The sequence below is a fragment of the Oryza glaberrima genome, chromosome 5, assembly GCF_000147395.1.
Source record: "Oryza glaberrima chromosome 5, OglaRS2, whole genome shotgun sequence".
NCBI lineage: Eukaryota > Viridiplantae > Streptophyta > Magnoliopsida > Poales > Poaceae > Oryza > Oryza glaberrima.
In genome coordinates, this window is record NC_068330.1 from 24,768,982 (window position 1) to 24,786,726 (window position 17,745).

At 43.0% G+C, this 17,745-nt stretch overlaps 3 protein-coding genes and 1 long non-coding RNA gene across 9 annotated transcripts; 1 reads left to right on the top strand and 3 right to left on the bottom strand.

The window, feature by feature from the left end:
- Positions 1 to 1,124: 1,124 nt before the first annotated feature.
- Positions 1,125 to 3,226, bottom strand: LOC127772538 (eukaryotic translation initiation factor 3 subunit D). Its single transcript, XM_052298473.1, has one exon. The coding sequence runs from the start codon at positions 3,117 to 3,119 to the stop codon at positions 1,362 to 1,364; it is 1,758 nt and encodes a 585-aa protein (XP_052154433.1). The 5' UTR covers positions 3,120 to 3,226; the 3' UTR covers positions 1,125 to 1,361.
- A 1,234-nt stretch (positions 3,227 to 4,460) lies between these two features.
- On the bottom strand, positions 4,461 to 7,682 carry LOC127772540 (uncharacterized). The gene is made up of 7 exons (XM_052298475.1): positions 7,554 to 7,682; positions 5,926 to 6,068; positions 5,782 to 5,844; positions 5,576 to 5,623; positions 5,409 to 5,468; positions 5,019 to 5,076; positions 4,461 to 4,936 (listed from the first exon to the last, which is right to left on the bottom strand). Exons 2-7 carry the CDS (start codon positions 6,046 to 6,048, stop codon positions 4,866 to 4,868), a joined length of 423 nt encoding a protein of 140 aa, XP_052154435.1. The 5' UTR covers positions 6,049 to 6,068; positions 7,554 to 7,682; the 3' UTR covers positions 4,461 to 4,865.
- Positions 7,683 to 9,363: 1,681 nt separating this feature from the next.
- Positions 9,364 to 12,972, top strand: LOC127772541 (uncharacterized). 6 transcript variants are annotated; one of them, XR_008017428.1, is made up of 5 exons: positions 9,364 to 10,177; positions 10,250 to 10,337; positions 10,541 to 10,654; positions 10,872 to 11,862; positions 11,939 to 12,972. It is a non-coding gene; the product is annotated as an uncharacterized LOC127772541 (long non-coding RNA). The 6 variants fall into 6 exon arrangements; XR_008017429.1 differs by having other exon boundaries at positions 10,872 to 11,671; positions 11,759 to 12,972; XR_008017427.1 differs by having other exon boundaries at positions 10,872 to 11,388; positions 11,464 to 12,972.
- Positions 12,973 to 13,098: 126 nt separating this feature from the next.
- Positions 13,099 to 15,183, bottom strand: LOC127772539 (cold-regulated 413 inner membrane protein 1, chloroplastic-like). Its single transcript, XM_052298474.1, has 6 exons — positions 14,955 to 15,183; positions 14,731 to 14,877; positions 14,089 to 14,184; positions 13,885 to 13,949; positions 13,691 to 13,760; positions 13,099 to 13,418 (listed from the first exon to the last, which is right to left on the bottom strand). Exons 1-6 carry the CDS (start codon positions 15,077 to 15,079, stop codon positions 13,253 to 13,255), a joined length of 669 nt encoding a protein of 222 aa, XP_052154434.1. The 5' UTR covers positions 15,080 to 15,183; the 3' UTR covers positions 13,099 to 13,252.
- Between the last annotated feature and the right edge of the window lie 2,562 nt (positions 15,184 to 17,745).

The following is a 17,745-nucleotide window of genomic DNA, read 5'->3' on the forward strand; positions in this document are numbered from 1 at the left end:
AGAGAGAAGTTGAGCAAGGCATAAACAAACGCAAACAGGATCGGCTAGTAGCCAGTAGGTCATCTTGGTTGGGAAAGGGATGGAATGGATGGACTGCGTGATCCTGCGTGTTGAATGTGTCACAGACTCAACAGTCACATCTAATAAGCCTAGCAAAGCTAGCAACACAGGGAGAAATGCAGCCCAAGAAAGGATATGCAACGACTGAAAACTAGTCCAAATGGAAAGGCCAGTTTAGGGAGAGCTTGCAGAATCGCAGCCCACAGATGACAGATGGTTGCATATGTTCTGGTTGTCAATAAGTTTATTGAACTGTGAAAGCGTATATGACTACAGAACTGAATTCATTCTTCAGACTAATGCAAAGAGTAAGAAACAAAAATTAATATAACCAACAGTCTCAACTCTTCAAGGAAGGTAAAATCTGAAGATGAAACAAGCATACTTAAAATCTGTAACATTTGCAGCCAAGACACTAATCAAAACACAAGGCAAAGACTGAAACGTCTGTTAAGTCTAGCAGCTTGAAATGAAATACAGATAAACGACAGCTTCAGTAGCAATCAACTTGGATTACTCATGTGTGCTATATATGCCTGCGGTGTATCAAAAAGCCATGTAGCAGTGAAATCCAAGCTTCATTTCTCCCAGTTGCAAATATTGCAATCCTAACTTCGGGGTACAGTTCGTTCAAAAAACTTCGGGGGTACAAAGAACAGGATTAAGGGCATCATGGCTCTCACCACACTTGCTACTTGCTCGCAGCACCGCACCAGCAGAAACATATAAAAGCCATATAAAATAATCAAATGCAAGCTTATTAACGACTAGGGCTTATTCAGTTCATATGATTTCCAAATCAAAGGAATAGGAAAAGTGAAGGATTAGGATGTCACATGCACTACATTCCTTGGGAATTTTTCCAAGAGATCTCACCTCATGCTAACAATCCTACGGAATTAGCTTGTAATACCACGATCCTTTGGAATTTGGTAGGATCCATTCCTATGAAACAAATGATGCATATAGGAAAAAATCCTAAGGATTCAATTCCTACAATAATCCTATGAAAAACAACCGAATGAGCCCTAAAAGTAATTTGAGGAAACAATGAGGCACATGTAATGGTTTAAACATAGTAACATGGTCAATAAACAGCCAGAAGTGATATCAAACTAGGAGTACCAACATAGCCATTGAGCGGGCAACTTAGCATCTTTAAGATGAAAAACAGAACAGTTTTATCATCGACCAAACAAGACCACTGTATCGATAACAGGCAGTTCAACTCTTAAATGTAAACCATAAAAACAGATAATTAAACCAAAAAGGATCTAGCTGGCAACCTGAAGAGGAGCCCTTCAAGCGGCAGCAGCTTCTGCGCTCTTCTCGCCCTCACCACCTGCAGAAGCTGCTGCATTGTTCGCCTCAGCCTCTGCCGCTGCATCCATTTCCTCCGCGGTAGCATCAACATCATCTGATGGCGGCCGAACCTGTTCCTCCTCCGGAAGTGGCTCTTCCACATAGTCATTCTCAAATGCATCAGAAGGCACCTCATAGATCCTCACTTGTGGCTTCGCCGGATCTTTTACAAGCACATACTTTCCCTCCTCAAACTTCATGCAGATGTCCACGATCGACTTGACAATTCCCCACATGTTTGATGTGTTGAGGTTGATCTGTGTAGCAAAATCCCTTGGCTTGTATCCCATAACAGTGAGTATGGCATGGTTGTAGTGATCACGGGGGTGCACACGTGACACATATCCCAACTTCATCATGTCAGCACCAGCAAGCAAAGCCTGGCAAGTCCAGCGAGCAAGTTTGTTGGCATTGTTCTTGAGCTCTGTAGCGAGCACAGCCCCACGCTGTGTCTCAAGCTTCTGCCTCCAGTCAACACCAGTAATCTTAGGATCAAACTCATTGAGCGCATTGAGAGTAAGGAACTGACGACCACCACCTGGATCAGCATTCACAGCATGCACTTCACAGCGAGCAACAATGCTGATCTCATCATCCAGCTTCCAGCGGCGGTAGCGGTAGCCAACAGATGCTGCCTCCTCGCCCTCAGAAGCAAACGGGTTAGGCTCATCAAAGGTAACCTTCTCACCATCGCGAAGAAGCACCTGCTGCGAGAAGTTCTGGTTGATGTAGGTAGCCTCGACAGCCAGGGAGTGCGCGGAGTTGATATCATCCTTGTTTTCTGGGAGCTGCTCCTGCGCGGTCTCGTTGACAGATAGCAGATCGAGCTGGGAACCATCACGCTTGTCAAAGAAGAGCTTGTTGCCGACGCGCTGCACGACGATGTCCCACGAGTGGATGCTGCGGGGTGTGCACATAAGCGCGGCGAGGATGGCGTCGGTGGCGAACACCGTGGCCTTGTCCTCCTCAGCCAGGCGGCGGATGACAGGGTCGTCGGTGGTGGTGACCTTGAAGAAGTTGCGAGACTTGAAGCGCTCGAGGCGGCGTGCGGCCTTGGGGTTGACGCGATCGAAGGCGCGGTCGTAGTACTCGACGGCGCCGCACAAGAGGAGGTCCTCGGGCTGGTCGGCGACGGAGAAGGAGAGCTTGGTAAAGTTGGCGAAGGGGATCTGCTCACGCATGGTCCAGTCGGGCTGGATGTCGACGGAGGACTTGGCCGACGAGGACTGGTTGCCGCGGAAGCCGGGGTGGTGGTGGGAGCGGTTGTTCTGGAAGTGGCGCTCGCGGCGGGCGCGCTCCTTCTCGGCCTCGCGGCGGCGCGCCTCCACCTCCTCGTCGCGGCGCTGCGGAAGCTGCGGACGCTGGTTGAAGCGCCACTTGGGGCCGAACCGCGGGTGGCGCGGCGGCGGCTTGGCGTCGACGAGGCGGAACGAGGAGTCCTCCGCGGCGGCGGCGAGGGAGTCGTCGACGGAGGTGAAGTCGAAGACGGAGTCGCGGGAGGCGGCGGCGAGGGCGGCGGGGCCCGCCGGGTTGCGCGTCCAGTCGGCGATCCGTCCCAGCTTGTCCGAGCGGGAGAAGGGCGCGAAGGGGATGGAGGCCGCGGCGGCGCCACCGCCAAGGGATGCCGGCGCCGGCGCGGTGTCGGGAGGGCCCCAGCCCTCCGGGTTGAAGGCGACGACGCCGACGTCGAAGCCCATGGTGCTCGGCGGCGGAGGCGGTCTGGATCCGGGCGGAGGCTGGTGGTGGCGGCGCGAGGGTTTGGGTGGGGAGGGAGAGGGGAGGAAGAGTGGGGAATTTAGGGTTTGGAAATAGGATTTTTTTTTTCTAATATTTAAGGGGCATCGACTTAGCGACTTGGAGCCCGGCCCACATATCTTCTGTGTGGCCCACACGTAAGCCTCTGGGTTTTTAGCCCATCAGGACTCAAGAGTCTCGGTATCACCCATTCATTTTCTCCGTCCCAAAATAAACAAACATATAATATAATAAGATGTGATACATCCTAATCATATGATGTTCAGACTTATAGTACTAACTATGTTTATTTGTGGATGGTGGAAATACTTGATTATTAGTACAAATTTTGCGATGGATTAGTTCTGAAATGTTTCTTATTCAGCCTTAACTTGTTTGCGAGCATCACTTGGCCATGTTTAGAACACGGTAATTTCCAGCCTATAACTCCGGTTTGATACAGGGTGGTTTGTTAGAGGTATAGATATACATGATAAGAGATAGAGTAAATTTCACAAAATTACATATTTTGTTGTCCAAGTTATAGAAAACCACACGCATTTTGACACTTGGCACTTGAGTACATATATTTTGGTCGTGTAATTTCACAAAACTACACTATCGATGTATAGATTCACCCACAAGATGATGTGGCTGTTTCACTTAGGACGAGGACATGGCATCCTATTACCAGCCATCGTATGAAATTAATACGATGCCACGTCCTCATACTAGATGAAACAACCATGTCGTCATATCACGAGTGAATCCATTCATCGATAGTGTGGTTTTGTGAAATTAAACTACCAAAATATATGTACTTAAGTGTCAAGTATCAAAATATGTGTGGTTTTCTGCAACTTGAACCATAAAATATGTAGTTTTGTGAAATTACTCTAAGAGATAAAAGAGTCGAACACAAACCATAGGGATATAAGGAAATGTTAGAGGTTCTGAATACAAACATCAGATATAGGATTAGTTCTGAAGCTCTTGTTCACCCTGGACTTTGATGCGTTTCAAAAGTACAAATCATTTGACCTTGTTTGGAACATGGCAATTTCCAGCCTAAAATCCTGGTAGATACAGAATGCTTCATCGGGAGTTAGTGTCAAAATTTCTATGAATTTGAGTTGGCAAGTCAAAACATCGATCTGAATCAATAACACATTAACAGCAAAGTTAAACCTTTCATCTGGATCAAGAGAGTAATTCCCCACAGTTCAGATAAATGAACAGCAGCCGGCTCAGTACAGTACAACAACTAACAATCAACGCAAGTAGGAAAACACATATTAGAATGTCTCTTTAACTTTCCAGTCTCATAGTCATAGGCTATTCTGCATAACTGCATTATAAAGCACAAAAGGTTATCACTCTCCAAGTTTCCTTTTGTTTACTCAGATATTCAGTGCAACACAACGCCTGTTGCAATTCCGTCTCAGATTGTTACATGCATCAAAACAGGGAGCATCAATATAAGGATGATACCATGTCCCAAAATTCAAAAATGATTTCCAAAATTCAGCTAAACCTCACAGGGGCACGAGCATTACAGGCGACGGAGTACTTATTACCGAAGTAACAAATTGGCATGAGCATAGCAGCTGGCAAAATCCCGAACAAAAAAGACAACTTGTTATAGTCATTCTCGTATCTAAACCGCGTACAGTGGTTTTGTGGTGAAACTTGGAATCGGTTAAAAGCAATCATTTCTCGTCCTTGACCTCATTGGATTCCTGGTTCTGGCTTGCATCTTCAGTCGGTGAATTAAGACCCTCTGCAAGGCACAAGCGATGCTTGTGAAAATGGCAAAATGAACCTTCAGAATTGCCTTTGTGGTGGATTATAATGTAACGTACCTTCGTTGTCAACAGAAGCATGAAGAAATCGACGTGAACGTGCTTGCTGTTGAGTAGGCTGGAAGAAGATTGTGAAACATGTAAGCCAACAAGTGCATGTGGTATACGTAAGCCATGCATGTCAACTTAAGCTAACTATGTATGGTGGAAAACAGACATCAGCTGCATCACGAAAATATATTACAAGGGCAAAGCAAATGCATCACATATACAGTAGTTACTCCATTCAGTGCTGTACAATGGTTACTAAGCGAAAAGAACCAACAGCATGGATAAACATTAGGTAGATTTCCCAGATATCCTAATCATCCAGTTTGACTTCACGCCAACGTAAGAAAGTATCAATCCTACAATGTAAGTACATTCTAAAAAGGCAATGAGTTTTAGCACCTGCAATTTTGGTCGGAGTGCTTCAAGCGGCCCTTTAGGTTTTTGAGGGTGTCCTCCTTGCTGCAGGAAGCCGAGATCAGGTGAATGACATTTTATTGAGAACCGCATTGCTTGTCCAGAGCATCGCATGAAAGTTAGTTTTCACTTTGGAAATAAGATGACAATACCTTCCCCAAAGCCCAATCAGCAGAATCAAAGTAAGCTCGCTCATGATCCTGAAAAAACATTTTACATTTTCAGCATAAGTAAATAACATGGATATGGAGATAATATTAAATCAATTTCTCTAACTGTTTCATATATAGAATTATAGATGTTGTACAATGGTATCTGTATAAGAGGGTGAATCAGATTCCAAGGCAATGATGGTTACCTTGGCTATAAGCGCTGGCTTTCTGGGAACTATTCCACCATACTTTTTCTTTATTGCCGCTTCCTGCAAATACCCAGTTAACCACTATAGTATGAAATAAGGTGCTAATGGACTAAAATCACAAATGTTAAGAAAACACAGTACCTCTTCCTGAGGTGAAGGCATCACCTCTTTTTCATTCTGGTTGGCAATTTCTACTTTCTCATCGGAACCATCTACTTCGGGCCTCACTTGACCTGTTGTATCATCAGATGGCTTCACTGACATACTGTATATGTTTCGACAAGCTGCACCAATTCAGATCCTTATGAGATGATATATCCCAAAGCTACCAAAATCATTTGGATAAAAACTAGGACATACACCGATGGAAGAGGAAATGTGAAATAAAATCATGGAAAAAAAATAAATAATAATGTAGAAGTACGAGGAACATGCCTGAGTAACTAAGCATCAAGAATAACTATAATGCTTATATGCAATATTTTTGGCATTATCAATGGAGGGTAGGTACAGCAATTGACCCATCCTTTTTGGACAAATAATGTAGAAACCAAATGTGCTGGTCATACATAACTTTCTAACAGTTGTTTGCATATGTTCTAAAATTGAATTTATCATTAATATGTTTACACTATCAACATGTTATTTGCACCAATATTGGTCCTCAAAGAGGTACTGGGGGCAAACTGCAGAAATGACTGGACAAGAGTAGATCAACCTGGATAAGGTATAGATGCACACAAGTTTTCCAAGACATTACATGAGTTATCAATGAATTGAACAATAATAAAAGTGCGATGATCTATCATACTAACTCGGAAAAACAAAAGTGGAGCATAAACATATTCTGAAATCGGTTATAACTCAATGTTAGTATGTTTTGACCTACCACACATGAGTAGATGACACAATTTATAAAGCATTACACCATGAAGAATTAGTTTCTTCTTTTCTTTCATTTTTTTAAATTGTCTGTTTACATGGAAAAGAGAAAAGGCAACGGACAGGATCTAAACAAGAGCCCTGAGATCAATCTTTAACCCTGAGTTTTTAGTGTGTTTTTTTAACCACCTATGTAACTTGTGAGTTGAGAGTCAAGTTTTGAGCTATAAATATGCAATGAGGTTCTCGCCAAGCAGATTTACAAAATTACAATGGTTGAGATAGCAACTGTTCAGCAATTAAGAGCTGTACTCACTTATAAAACACTAAAAGAAATATAAGAGTACTGTTCAATACAGTCATAGAAAATTTATGAACCAAAGAAGCAGACTGCCTTGTAAAAAGGTATCTAAAGTGGATATGCTAAAAAGGATCTACTCTTAATTTCCCCTGTTGATCTGAAATCAAAACACACCCTGAAGATGTTTATGTTATGGCAGCCCATAGCGTAAAATTGATTTGAGAATCAACACAGCACGAGAGTCATACAGCAGATGGATAAGCTGAAAGCAATTTAGCCCCGTGCCTAGCTACCACAGGCACAGGCATGCTGATACATGATTCTAAATCCATCTGCTGTGTTGATTGCTGTATGGCTGTATGCAGCTGATTCAGCTCAATCCCCAAATTTCTTCACAAATAAACTGCCTATTAGCAAGCACTCAACCATACATACAGCAAATGAGTCCGCGGAGAAATGGTTGGATTGGAGGGGGGAGGGGGGAGGGGGGAGATGTGGATCAGATTGAGCACGGAAAATCAAAGAGCAGAACAAATCGCTCGAAACAACAATCCAAGCAAAGGAAGGGGGGATTTCTGGATGATACCTGGGTTCGAGACGAGGTGGGGAGGAGCGCGTGGAGGTGGAGGGGAGGAGGAGGAGAGGGAATGGATCGAAGAGGCAAAATGATGGGGAGCCAATCGCCGCAAAGGGCGCAGGGCGCATGTGTCACGTGGAGAAGACGACCGTCACGTGGAGGAGGGGGAGAGGACCTGGGGACCTGTGGGGCCTCTGTTCATCTGACCTCAGCCAACGGCATGCATCTACCGTAAGAGCACCTGCAATGGTATAGTAAATTAAGGTACTCTCTATAAAACATGTATATCTCAGCAATAAATTAGATTAATAGTAAACCACCTCAATAGTATGTCTACATGGGTATCTATAGCTCTCTAATCCATTGTCTCGTTTTTCTCTATAGACTATCTCTAGGTTAGTAGATAGATTTGCTCTTCTCTTCCAAGTAAGAAAATATGCTGACATGGATCTCTTGTAGAGAGCCTATAGATAATCATTAAGGGTGGCCTAAGGGTGTGTTTAGTTGAGGAAAAGGAAATTTTTGGTGTCACATCGAACGTTTGACCGGATGTCGGAAGGGGTTTTTGGATACGAATGAAAATACTAATTTCAGAACTTGCCTGGAAACCACGAGACGAATCTTTTGAGACTAATTAAGCCGTCATTAGCATATGTGGGTTACTGTAGCACTTATGGCTAATCACGGACTAATTAGGCTTAAAAGATTCGTCTCGCGATTTCCTCCATAACTGTGCGATTAGTTTTTCTTTTTATCTATATTTAATGTTTCATGCATGTGTCTAAAGATTCGATGTGATGTTTTTGGGAAAAAATTTTAGGGAACTAAACGGGCCCTAAATTGAAGGGCCAATATAGGAGTACGTGCTTTTTTTTATAGAGTAAATTGCATCGGCGGAACATGAACTTGTCAGGTGTGTGCAATCTAGTGTATGAACTTGTAAAATGCTCTTTTTTACATAAACTTGTCTTCCGCGTGCGAGCTAAGGTCAAAAGGATATTACATGACTAATTTTGTTGATTTAGGTGCTGATTAGGATACTACGTAAACACACACACACACACACACACATATATATATATATATATATATATATATATATATATATATGAGAAGATTGCTACTTAGACATACACCTGTTCAATAAAAAATATAGAATGAGACATGGTGATTGTAGAGAAAGATATAAAAAACCGAGCAATTATAAAGGGTTAGAAACATATGAAATTCAAGATAAACTAGAGAACAAAATTATAAATATAGCTTGTTTTATGTATACTAACTATATGTATGTACGCCACATCCTAATCAATATCAATTAGGTAAAATTAACATTGCCACGCTATTTTGGACCTACTTCACACGGATTAGATAAGTTCGTGTAAAAAACAAGCATTTTGCAAGTTCATGTACTAAATTACACCCACCTAATAAGTTTATGTACCATCAATACAATTTACTCTTTTTTATACTATCAACACCTCTTCGAAAATCAATGAGAACATGCATGATTAGGAAAAGATATACAGTTCATATGATTTTAATTGAAATGGAAACATGAAATAAAGAGTTACAACGGGACGTAGGAAAATTAAAAAATAATGATTATTTAAATAGACAAAATGGAAAATTACACGGATTAGAGAAGAGATAAATACTTGAATAAAGGATTGCATGAGATTAAAACTCAGGCTACTTATTCTGTAGTGGTGGCGTGACTCCAACCTGACAGACACGCGACTTATTAACCGTGGGATTGGCAGATCGGATGGTGCTGAGGATCCCATCGCACGCGCTCCTCCCCTCCGTGAATCACTTCTCTCCCCCACAGGCCAGATCGCGCTCACTATCCAACCGTCGACGCCGCTCCCCTCATCCTTCGCCGCGCCCCCTCCACGCCTTCGCCAACCGCCACTCCTGCTCGCCTGAATCCACGCCGCCGCCGTCGCGGATCGACATCGCCGCTCCTCCTATCGCGCTCCTCCCCCGCCGGCACCGCCTCCATCCATCCGCCGCGTCTCGCCGCCAGTCGCACCACCGATCCATTCCTCCTCTGCCGCCTGCTCTCCCGGTCCCTCCCGCCCCATCGCCCCAACACTTCCCCCGTCAGCACCGCCTCCATCCATCCGCCGCGTCTCGCTGCCGGCCGCACCCCCGCCTCCATCCATCCACCGCAGATCGCCATCGCACGCCTCCGCCTCTCAAGGTCGCACGCTCATCGCCGCCCGACACCCCGCCGATTGGGGACCGAACGCTGACCCTGCATCGACGCCACAACAGTCGACAGAGGGGAGATGTTGAAGACCTCACTCCAACGACGGCTGCGCGCGGCGACACTACCAGGCACTGAGGGAGAGAATGCGGTGCGAGGTGCGGCGGGGTTGTTCGTCCTTGCCCAGATCAATGCCGCCGCCGATCCCTCACTCGCCCCTCGCCCAAGTCGGCGCCAAGGGCGAGGTTCGCCAATCTGCTTCCCAGCCGCCTCGCCCGCTCCATGGGAGAGGTGACACCTGTGCCCGCCTCCAGCGCTCCATGCCCCCGGATACCATCCGAGCACGATCCCTCCTTAGCTTCTGCCGGAGAAGGGACGCATGCGCCGACCTTCAGCACTCTACGCGCCCTGTGGATAATTGGTTCGTTCTCTTTACGTTGCAATCCATTCATTTGTCAAGAATCATCATTGTGAGTGCCGAGGGTTTTTACAGATTGCAGGATCACTAATGCTCTTTTTTGCCCATAAGGTGTTCAACGAAATGCTGCTTAGCCAATGTATTACCAGAAATTGATTTCTCTGTAAGTGAGAATGTCATATTGTCATGTCCCCTATGTTGTTATTTATACTAATGATTGCAGGATTCTCTCTGTTGTTATTTATGCTATGAAGTGCTGGGAAGTTGAGAGTGTTGCTACCAAGCAAAAAGATTCAATTGATCTGTTGGAGCAAACTAATTTGGATCTCGCAGTCTCAAAACTAATCTGGTTCTTGATTGTTTCAGAGTGGATGAAAATAAAAAATGGAATGATGCAGTGAAGATTATGTAAGCAATGTTCGTGATATATCAATCCTGAAATTCTCATAGATGGCCATTGCACAAATACAAAATTTGCAGGTTATTAATTAGTGAACTACATCTCTGTAAATCTGCATAACATATGTTAAAGCTAGCCCAAGAATTAATATGTTGTAAATCTGCTCTACAGTTGACACTGCTTACATTTTCTACTATTAATAACCCTCAGCTGTGATAGATCTGATACCTGCTTAAAAATTTGAGCTGAGTTTTCATACCTAGCAGTAGGACTAACATTTTATGTTGTATTGTTCAGCTCAAGATGAACAACCACACCAACCCCAAGATCACCAACTAAGCCTATCCTGCTTCATGATTGTTGCTGCAAACTCCAACATGCTTGCTGCTGGTGCAATCTGAGCCGGCTGGTGGCAGATGGGAGCCTGCCCTATGTTGTTAGCAGCTTTCTTCACTCCAAGTCATGCTTGCTGCCTGTGGTCTTGGTAGTTTCTTTTTTGTGTTGTCAATTTAATTATTATGATTTCCCATGTGCTCGGCTATTGGTGTTCTTGTTTTTATCTGTTTTGTTTCAGGGTGTCATTACTATGGAGTAGATCATTTTTTTCTTATTTTTTTCAATGCCTTGTAAAATAACCAACTAGCAGGGATGTTCATAAATTTCTCCCTTTTGTTTGGTTTTTTTCAGACATATATATATAATGAAGGCATATATACACAAAAGGAGGAGCTGTTTGAGGGTCTAAAGGACAATAGCTCAATTGACTGGGAAGCTGTTGTCATATGCTGAGAGCAATCTGCTAAATGTTAAAGAGGTGCATCTAACTTTTGTACCCAGTGAACTGCAAATCTGCACCTTCATTTTTGATTAATAGTTTCTTTGGATTCAGATCAAAATAGCTCAACATGGGAATTTTTCTAGCAGAGGATGGGCAATTCTTGGAAAATACTATATATTTCTTGTCGTTGAATGTGATCATGTCCCATTATTTTGGCACTTGCTGCCTTGATTCTGTTGCCTGTGCCAGCCCTTCAGCTAGCTCTCTATCACACATGAATGCGTGACCCTTGATGGTTGTATGCAGTTGGGATATTTTGGTGAGTTCATCCCCCTTCCCCACCCCACCTCTCTCTCTCTCAAAACCATCATTTATCTTCACTGTTGACTTACAATTTCACTTCTAGCTGATGATGATCAATCAAAGCTAGCTCATATGTATTAGTGAGTTTATGAAAAAAAGGATCAGATATTCAATAACAGTCAGCTCCTTCCGAACGATGGCAAAATGGTACCTTTATAATTTTACTTCTCAACACGCACACATTTTTTTTATGACGAGTTTGAACTTTTGTTCTCCTTGTCAGATTTTATCTGAAGCAAGTATCATATACTTCAGTATTAGAATATGGACGCAATCATATATCTCCTAAGGTTTAGTGCATACTCTCATATTTGGAAGTGAATACCAAACGTGTATGAAATAGTGCATTCGATTTAATCTATTCTCTCTTGGGCATTTATTCGCAAATGCAAAGATTTCTGTAATTTGATCGTAGCTTAGATTATGGCAACCTTGGCTTTGTGGTTTGCCATGTCATGTACTGATATATGAATGTGATGCTTTAATTAACGTTGAAAAGCCATGAATTATGTATTCGAACGAATTGATTGGATGTGTCCTGAAATCGGTTCAGACTTTCGTTCTTTGGGTACTGGCGTGAGACGGGGAAAAAGACGCTGAAGACATCAAGCATAACATGGAGTTGATAAAACATCGTCGACTGAATCATGATTTGTAGTTTTTTTGGATTGCCAGATTTTTTTCCGTGTTCAACAAATTTTCACTCAATAATTATTTAATATATTTTCACTTAATATAATTTGAAATTGATATATAGCATTTCCCGTTGCAACGCACGGGCACCTTACTAGTTCCATATGAATTTCGTAGGGTCCTCGTAACTTAATATAATTTGAAATTGATATATAGCATTTTCCGTTGCAACGCACGGGCACCTTACTAGTTCCATATGAATTTCGTAGGGTCCTCGTACGTATAGTCCTGATCCTTTGTTTCAAAGTTTTCTGTAAAATTCAAATTCTTCGTATTTCCTATGCTACTAAAAATTAAAATGGGCCTCAGAGGATACGTTAGTCAGCACGAGGAAATTGCACCAAGAATCGTCGCAGTTTAGTTAATGGAAGATTAACCTCCGGGCCCCTATATCATCGTCGATTAGTTGTGTTAAAACAGCTGAAAAATTAAGAGGATTCTACGAACAAGTTATATTCATGATTATGTAATTACAGACTTAAAAAGACAGCACCACTACATCAGGGGATGATAAATCCAGAAGCAGAAATTGGCCATCGGCATGCCCTTTTTCTTTTCTTTTTTAAGGTTCGGCATGCCTTTATAAGTTTGTATAATTGTATATAGGCCATACAAGCATCAATTGTTTGCAAGATTGCGAAAGAGATTAAGAAATGAGAAAATGAGCAAATCCCTGAAGACATCAGCATCAGTAAACATTTCTGTAGCCATCTCATAAATTATTACTTTTATCAAGGCCACAAAGTCTGACAGGGTGTTACATTACAAAGCTATTATTTTTCTGTACTCCCTACTAGCTCCTGCAATGCCCACAATGAACAACGGCTTGCCAGCTTAATCTGACTCAGAACAACATCATCAAGGGGATAACTGTGATGCAGATGATGGCCAAGGTTGCAATTATTGATCCCTGATCAAATGCTTTCCCTAAACGCCCAACCCTGGTGAAGTGCTGAAAAGCGAGATACCCAGCCAATGCCAAAGACAGTGCTGCACCACCTTGAGTTCCCCTGTGCACAGGAAATGGGAATTGGAGCATGAGCACAAGAACTTTTGAAAAAAGTAAGATCTTACGGGGTAGTTCCCTGTCAACAGTGATAAAAATGATACATATGTTCATACTGATATTCATATACTGTAATATGATTGCTATATATTATTACTTTTGTCCGCGCTACAGGCAAAGACTAAAATTTCTTATGTTAAGTGTCATTTTGAACCTTTTGAAATTGTTTGTATAGGCTGCAGATATTATTTCCAGAACAGGGAGAGTGTTCCACACCTCAGATTCATCAACTGGTAAGGAGCAACACTCACGAGCAGCATAGTTGACAATGGAAGCTCCAGCTCACCTATGACAAAGCATAAACATCTGAATTCAGGCTGAATGAGGGCACTTCAACTGAAGTTGTTTTCAGCAGGAAAATGTTAATGATGAATAGCCTTACAATATTGAACTTTTTATTGTTACTCTACCTGGAATGGAGAAGAACAAACGCACCAAAAGAGCAAGAAAAGCAGTCCACTGACCATAGTCACTCCTACATTTGTTGATCAAAGAATTAAGTAGGACTCAAGAGAGTACCTTGTTTTAAACCGAACAAGCATTTACTAGATGTTGTTAATGAAGGAACATAATAGGTATTAAACAATTATTTGCACGGAATAGCGATGCCTTACTTGATCCATGAGATTACACTGCAAGGTGCTAGCAGAGCAAACAGTGGCACAAGGAAAGATTTGTGTATGGCTGTGCCTTTAGCAAGCAATAGCACTCTGGAAAAGACAAAAAGGGGGTAAATGATCAAATAATAATCAGAGCGTACTGGGAATTTACAGTGCAGTTATCACGCAATCCCAAGTATTAAATGATAAAATTAAACAGTAGACAATTATAATGAGATTGTATTTGTGCTAACTTGATTTTAAAATGGTTATCAATCCTCAAGTTGCATACATATATACATAATTTGGGAGGCTATATTCTTTTAGCTTATTTTTTACATGGGAGATTATACGTGTTAATTTGATAGTCCATTTCAAGATTATGTCTCTGTTTGTGCCCTGTCCTTCCTCAAGGTTCAACAATCAACATCGTCACGGTCAGACAACAAAATCAAGATAGGTTTGCGCATGTCCCTATCGGGTGACAGCTAGAAGCACATGAACTAACACTTGCACAATCATTCACAGTTCTCACGGGCAAAAGATCGAACAGATGCCAAACCCCAAAATCGCCATGCTGTACAACGGATGAATCGCATCGCATTATCCACTATTCCACTACCATTAGACGAAAGTATGAGAAACAGAGGCACTCACGCGGTGGCCCCGGCGGAGACCCATTGCATCGTCCGCGCGCTCAGGTGCGCCGACGAGTGGCACACGGCGGCGCCACCCCGGCGACCGCTCGCCGCCTGTCCCGCCCCCAGCAACGGCTGCGGCTTCAGCGGCAGCGAGGCGCATCCCCTGCACATCATCCATCACCACAACACCGTCAGTACGAACAAATCCACCGCATTAACCCGGAGAGATAGCCGCCTCACCTGAGCGCGCCCGTCCGCAGAGCGGCGGCGGCGGGGGAGCCCGCCGCCCGCACCGCCGACTGCCGCAGCGGCGGCAGCACGGGCGGCGCCGCCGTCGGGACCGCGAGGCGCAGCGAGATGGACATCCTCCTCTCGAATCCGAAAGAAGAAGAAGAAGAAGAAGCAGAAGCAGCTGAGCTTTCGCGAATTGTGAAGGTGTTTTTGTCTCCGCGTGTGAGTGACGAACTGGACGGCGAGGTGAGCTGCTGCTGTTATTGAAGCCGTGGGCACGGCCCACCGTGACCGTCCACGTGTCCGGGCGGGTGGGCGGCGACGGCCCACGAGAGGCCTCACGTTCCCGTCGCGGGGGCCGAGGCGGATGGGCAAGCGTGCGCGCCGGGTTCGAGGGTGGTGGGGATCTCGTTTTTGGATCTGGGCTTGCTTTTCTCGCGGCTGATGACTCGGATTTTCCCTCTTTTTCTCGAAGAAATCCGCGGGGTTTTTGGGCTGAACCGTAACGCAACGACGCTGCATTCGGCCCATGATGCGGTGGGCGCGATGGGCTGGAATAGGGTTGCCACGAACGGGTTGTATTGGGCCGGACCGTGTGCTTCCCGCTGGGCCGAGATCCGGCGCGCGGGCCTCCGCTGCTGCCTTCGAAGCGAGAGGGAGGGAGATGGGGGGCGGAGGCCTGTCGCCGGTAGGCTTGGGCCAGAGGTACCGATCATCATCCCTTTTAGGGTTCCACCATATATATATCTCTTGTAAGTCGCCGTGCGGCGTTGTAACCTCACCTTTGACATAGTGAATATATTTTGATGGCTGGCGCCCGTGGTTTTTTCTCTCATGTTTTGGGAGGATTTTCACGTTAAATCTAGTGTCTTATGCGATTAATCTATTGTTTTTTATCGTTTGTTTGTCTATCGCTTTCTAACATTTTTATCATACCTCGTTAATATGTGGGCTCCATCTACAGAAACTGCTTTCAAAACCACCAAAAAGATAATTTGTACCCCTTTTTCAAAGATGGGAACTGTGTTATATCCGATTTTACGGTTGGATCAAGATAATGAATGAGGGATGCATAGTAGACTTAATCCAAACCGTACCAAGGGCCGTGCGATTCGTGTCTTTTCCGGCTGGGCCTAGATGAGAGGGAGAGACTGCTGGCTCGTGTAGATCATCGAGACGGGTCATCACGTGTACCCGTGTTTTTTTTATGCACGCATTAATTACAACGTGATTGATGATTGTAATCTGCTCATTAATATACAGACAGGGATTTTCCCGGTCTTGAAACGGCATGCCAATTTGTAGGGTTCTCTAAATTTTGCAGCGAGTAATTAATGAGATTGCACATACAATTAATTCTTTATGTTTTGTATAAAGTTGGGGTCAAACAATTCAAACTTCACGAGTAAATTTCACCAAACTATGGATATTTTGACAAACCTATCGTAGAACAACATATTTAGCGCTAAATTATCACGAAGCTACATATTTAAGGTCAATTTATCATAAAACCCCCATGAAAAAATTATCATACAACTATATATTTAAGGCCAAAAGTTATAAAAAAATACATGTGGTTTTGGTTGAACTATATGTAGTTTTATGAAATTTACTTAAACTTTGAATACTATAAACTTTAAAATAGTCGTCTTGGAAACACTGGCAGAATGATGTACATATTAGACTTTAAAATACGTTAATAAAATCCAATAATTACTTTTTAAATGTTAATAATAAAATATATAGTTGATATATATTTTGAAAACCTTGTAGTTATCGAAAACAACAACAATTATAGAATTGAGGGAGTATGTAAGGATTCAACAATCTTTAACTTGTTACTGGTATATTATACACTACATGAGAAAACATTTTCTCGCTAACACGATATCATGGAGTAGCACCTTGTTTAAGTTTTAAAGACATGTAGTCAACATGGAGAATTTTGAAAGCTTTTAGCAAGCCCAACTAAAATCATTGCATTATAAGGGGTTTTTTTTTCATGGGTGGCCTTAGTCGAACCATATCCATGAACCATAGGATGCAACACTAGCTAGCCCTAGATATGCCCATTCGAAACAAACACTACTATCTCATTGCACGATATGGAAGTATAGTACCATATATTCCTCTTACACACTATAATCGCAAGATGCCTCTTTCTCATAAACCAATAATGGAGATGAAAACGACGTCCTCTTCTCTTTCTCATGAATAGTGACATCAATAATATCTCAGTGTTCACGTATATGCTAGAACTAAAAGCCACAGAATGAGTCAAAGACCATATAGAAAACATGCCTCCTTGGTGGCGGCAGCAAGAGGATGTTGCTTCTTTGCACATAAGGATAACACATATCATCGATCTCATCAGTCCAGTTTAGTATCATCAATAAGTCGGTGCTAATGTATCTCAACAACAAGTTTACTTCATTGTCTTCGCGAACTCATGTTATATCTCCTCCTTTTTATAAAGCCAATGCATCTCTAGGTTTGAAAAAGAACTAAAATTTCACCTCACATTTAATTAAAAAAAATCAAGTAATAAAGTTAAAACATCATATTCTATATGAAGTTGAGATCTAGCAAATCATTTTATATAAATCGTTATGCAGGATTTCTTTTTAATCATACGAGAAATAGGATCTTGCATAGCCTGATCAATTTAGGGGTAGCACTGATTAATATTTTTCCGGATTTTAATACTTCCTGGTTTGATTTAGTTTTTTTATCCACAAGGCTACAAATGTTGGTATGTTCGGCAATCGGTCATGTGGCTACGGCTGTTGCAGCCTCTAGC

Excerpts from the sequence above, each read along its gene's own strand:
- LOC127772538 (XM_052298473.1), bottom strand. The coding sequence starts at position 3,119 with ATGGGCTTCGACGTCGGCGTCGTCGCCTTCAACCCGGAGGGCTGGGGC.
- LOC127772540 (XM_052298475.1), bottom strand. The coding sequence starts at position 6,048 with ATGTCAGTGAAGCCATCTGATGATACAACAGGTCAAGTGAGGCCCGAA. Across the intron at positions 5,624-5,781 it reads AGCCAGCGCTTATAGCCAAG|GATCATGAGCGAGCTTACTT; the intron begins GTAACCATCATT and ends ATGTTTTTTCAG. Across the intron at positions 5,469-5,575 it reads CTGATTGGGCTTTGGGGAAG|CAAGGAGGACACCCTCAAAA; the intron begins GTATTGTCATCT and ends GGCTTCCTGCAG.
- LOC127772539 (XM_052298474.1), bottom strand. The coding sequence starts at position 15,079 with ATGTCCATCTCGCTGCGCCTCGCGGTCCCGACGGCGGCGCCGCCCGTG. Across the intron at positions 14,878-14,954 it reads CTGCGGACGGGCGCGCTCAG|GGGATGCGCCTCGCTGCCGC; the intron begins GTGAGGCGGCTA and ends GATGATGTGCAG. Across the intron at positions 13,761-13,884 it reads TTTGTTCTTCTCCATTCCAG|GTGAGCTGGAGCTTCCATTG; the intron begins GTAGAGTAACAA and ends GCTTTGTCATAG.